The sequence below is a fragment of the Asparagus officinalis genome, chromosome 5 (assembly GCF_001876935.1).
Source record: "Asparagus officinalis chromosome 5, Aspof.V1, whole genome shotgun sequence".
NCBI lineage: Eukaryota > Viridiplantae > Streptophyta > Magnoliopsida > Asparagales > Asparagaceae > Asparagus > Asparagus officinalis.
Genome location: NC_033798.1, coordinates 2,975,846 through 2,979,659, shown reverse-complemented (window position 1 = coordinate 2,979,659; position 3,814 = coordinate 2,975,846). Strand labels below are relative to the sequence as shown.

The 3,814-nt window shown below is 37.3% G+C and overlaps 1 protein-coding gene across 1 annotated transcript in view; it reads right to left on the bottom strand.

Moving 5' to 3' along the window:
• LOC109840638 overlaps nucleotides 1–3,580 on the bottom strand; it is an 18,502-nt gene extending 14,922 nt beyond the window's left edge. Inside the window, exons 1-5 of the mRNA XM_020409369.1 lie at nucleotides 3,207–3,580; nucleotides 1,639–1,833; nucleotides 1,146–1,220; nucleotides 864–1,031; nucleotides 435–598 (exon numbers count right to left, since the gene is read on the bottom strand). Coding sequence (XP_020264958.1) covers nucleotides 435–598; nucleotides 864–1,031; nucleotides 1,146–1,220; nucleotides 1,639–1,833; nucleotides 3,207–3,392 — 788 coding nt within the window. The 5' untranslated portion in view covers nucleotides 3,393–3,580. The remainder of the gene's footprint in view (nucleotides 1–434; nucleotides 599–863; nucleotides 1,032–1,145; nucleotides 1,221–1,638; nucleotides 1,834–3,206) is intronic.

Genomic DNA, 3,814 nt, shown 5'->3' with positions numbered 1-3,814 from the left:
AAACTAGGGCTCAAAAGGGTGGGGATCAAATTAGGTGTTCTTCCTCTTAGGATTAAGACTAGATTAGGGCAATTAAAACTGAGTTAGGGAATCCCTACAATTTGGAAAAGAAATCATTCTCTCCCACACATGAACAAAGAATAGAGGGAAAAGAGAGAAGGGGGAAATTTTGGGGATTTTTCTTCATATCGCTTAACGTTCGCCACATAAGCCCAATTAAGTCACGTAAGATGCACGTGACAAATCATGTGAGGTAATCTTGCCAGAAATTTTGCTATGACAAAAGAAATAGACCTTATTGTCACCATGTCCCACTTTATATACCTTATCGTCATCGAAGTAAGAAAATATACCAAGTTGGTACATATGGTCAACAAGATATACAAGTTTGCCAATTTAGCCTAGAACTATCAGTGACAGCAACAACTATTTACCTTCCAGAACCAAGCCAAACTTGAGATGCACCTCCCCCATTGTAACGGTAACGATAAATGTAACCGCCTTCTTGATTTTTCAGTTGTTCTTCTGTTAAACTATCAACTTTGCTGTACATTAGACCTTCAAGATCAATTTCCTTGTTCCTTGGATCCATTCTCACCTGCATCAAAAAGGGAAATAAATAAACATAATACAACCAAAAATATAATATAATAATATAAGTAATATGAGAACAAGAGAAATTACTGTTTGAAACAAATGAACAGTCCAAACATAAATGTCAACTAACATCTAGCAACAACAACAAAGCCTCTATCCCAAATTTTTTGGGTCAGCTACCTATTCTTCCACTCAGTTCCTTAAAAGACAAAAAATAAGAAATAAGAATTTTCTTTGAAGGGAATAAAATATATTTTAATTTTTACCTTGTCAAAATTGACAACAAATATTGCAGCAGGTACAGGTCTATCCATTTCAGTTGCCGCATATCCACCACTTTCCAAGTCAAATATAAAAGAATATAACTTTTGAAAAGTTGGCTCCACAGCAGCAGCATCTATTTCAAAAAGAGGGATCTGCCTTCCATACTCACTCTGAAAATGAAAATTCCAATTGTAATTATTCCTAGTATGGACGTACTTTATGATTTCAGAAATATACTACTTTTTGCAGTATGAGACAACACATGATTGATAATTGGCTTTCACCTCCCGTGCAGTCCCTGCTGGAACCATTGCATCCTTCAGTGCCTTTTCAAGAGCTAACAATTCTGGTTGGCCAGCCTACACTAGTAAGCATTCTTTGGTCAGAAATAAATGGACCTTGTTATATCAAGATGGAAGAAATCTGAATAATATTTTACGCTACATCTAAACCATTACATTAGGTAGTTCCCCCTCTCCTTTCTTTTGGGAGAAAGGCCCCTGGACAAAGCCCTTAATAGGGGAAAGAAAGACCCCATGAAAGAAAAAATAACTTCTTGAAGAGAATCAAACCCACAGATCAAACCTGCAGCTTACTATGCGGGAAATAAGTGTCACACCACTTCAAACAAGCTCATTTTTCAATATGATAATTTAGAAGAAGGCAGATATGCAAGCCAAATTGAACTGTTTTGGTATCCTTTAGAATCAGAATGCATAAAATCTGTACTGTCCATTGACAAGGCAGATTATATGGTAAGTCCTCTAAGTAGCTTACCGGTATTGTATTGTATATTATGTGATGCTCAATGTCAATTGGCTCGCCTGTCTCAAGGCACGAGGGTCGATGAGTTGGAAAGCTGCTTTTGAGGAATTCCTCCAGCTTATGCGCCTCTAGCGAGTATCTGTAGCCTCCATCTCCATTGAAACCAACAAGAACGATGTTAACCTCAAGTGGAACCTGAAAGGGAACCTGCAGCAATTTACACACATCAATGATCGTCTAATACTCATAGTTAGTAAAAGAAAATTATACTTCGCAATAATAAATAAGTTAAGAGAAAACATATGAAAATTTTCACCTACGAAAAAAAAAGAAAAAGAAAAAGAAAAAGAAAACAGAAAATAAGGGATGACACCTACTAAATCTATAGTCTACAGACCAATTAACAATTAAATTTTAATATTCACAATTTCTGTGTGATAATAGGATGAGCTCTGTAAGATTCAGTCATAGGTCCAGCATCGTTTCTTTGTCCAGGCTTACAGTAATTTCCCACATAAGGTTGCTACAGAATAAAACCATAGGATCACTGTACAGGAAACTTGGGCAGCTTCCTACTAGTTTGGCTTTATTTTTAAGAAATATTAAGTTTAGAAAGAAAATGTCCACAATTCTGGTTTCATTAATTGATGAGATTTCTAACTTTCACACAACACAACTCCTTCAAAAATTGAAAAATGAACAGTAAACAAGAACCGAATAACCAAAGGGCTTTGACATTAAGAACCAAGGATGATCTACAACTGGAAAAAATAATATCTTTAATAGTTGCTTCTTAAGGTCCCACATTGATCCTATGTGCCAGCCATGCCTAACTAAAATCTCTTCAGTAAATTTCGAACTTCGTTTTGGAAGAGCAAAAAGTAGCCAAACAGCAACAGAGAGTAAAATTTTAACATGCCCACCTCCCTTTGTCTCAGGGGAATAAAACTAAGGAAAAGGTATTACGTCCTAGTTACTAGTATTTTTTGTTGCCAAGCAAACAAAAGAAGCCATGGTTGATGGTTCTTCTAATGAAGCTAAGTCTAAGGCTGTCCAAAAGGAACGGAAAGGCCCTAATAGTGGTCGCCATAATTTTAACATGTTGAAGAGTAAAAAAAACACCCTGGTAAATCTTGGAGTCATTTAACTGTCACACTCTAATACCAAGATTCTGGAAATCACAGACATAATCAAATGACTCTGACTCCTTCAGTTGGTCAGGGTTAGGCCAAATCCATTTATAAAAACTTTCAAATTTTGACTCCAAGCTTCTGATTTGATTCATTTCACAATTGACAAAATTGTGAATCAGGAGCAAAACTAGAGGGAGTTGAAAAGTATGTTCGTCGGAATTTTGTATCTCATGCTAATACCTAGCACATTCCTAACTTTAATCCACAATTCCTTTTTATTTAGTTAGACTAGTAATATTTCACATATAATCAAAATCAAAAGTTTGTTCATTGCCTGGCATAGGAACTTCAGAATACTTCACATCTAATCAAATCAATTAAAAAAAACCCCAAATTCTCTACAGAGCAACGATCAAGATCAAGATCAGAAGTTCGATTAGGGTTTACCTCCGCACGAGTATGAAGCATCCGACGAACATCGGCTCGAACGCTGTCCTGAACGTCGTGGAAAGCTCCATGGTGCCAGTGAGGATGCCCTGGATCTCGCCTGAAAGCTTGAGACTTCGATTCTCCTGCAGAGAAGAGAAGGTGGAAGGAGAGCAAGAGGAGAGCTAAACAAATGGTGGAGCTCATTTGACCCGATCTCTTGTGTGTACAGAGATCTCAGGAATTTGAGATCGAGGGTTTTAGGGTTTTAGCGTCTCCGCCATGAACGGGGATTTATCGAAGGCTGTCGTCGGAGGAAATGATATAGGAAGAAGGATGCGCTGAGTTGTCCGCGGGGATGGGATTTATGCGAATGTGGGCTCGTCTTTCGTCAATTTGCAGTTGAGGGCTCGCAATTTCTCGTCTGAAACCGCCCCCGAATCCCCGATGCTCTTATGTTACCATTTTGGGGTTTTTAGATAAGTCCCTTACATCCAAAATAATTGCACAATAATCCCTCAGATCTTAATAGTTGCATTTTAGTCCCTCATATCTTATAGGATGTTGCAAATTGGTCCTTTTATTAGTATTTCAATTAAAAAAAGCTAATCATACTCATAATCATGTTT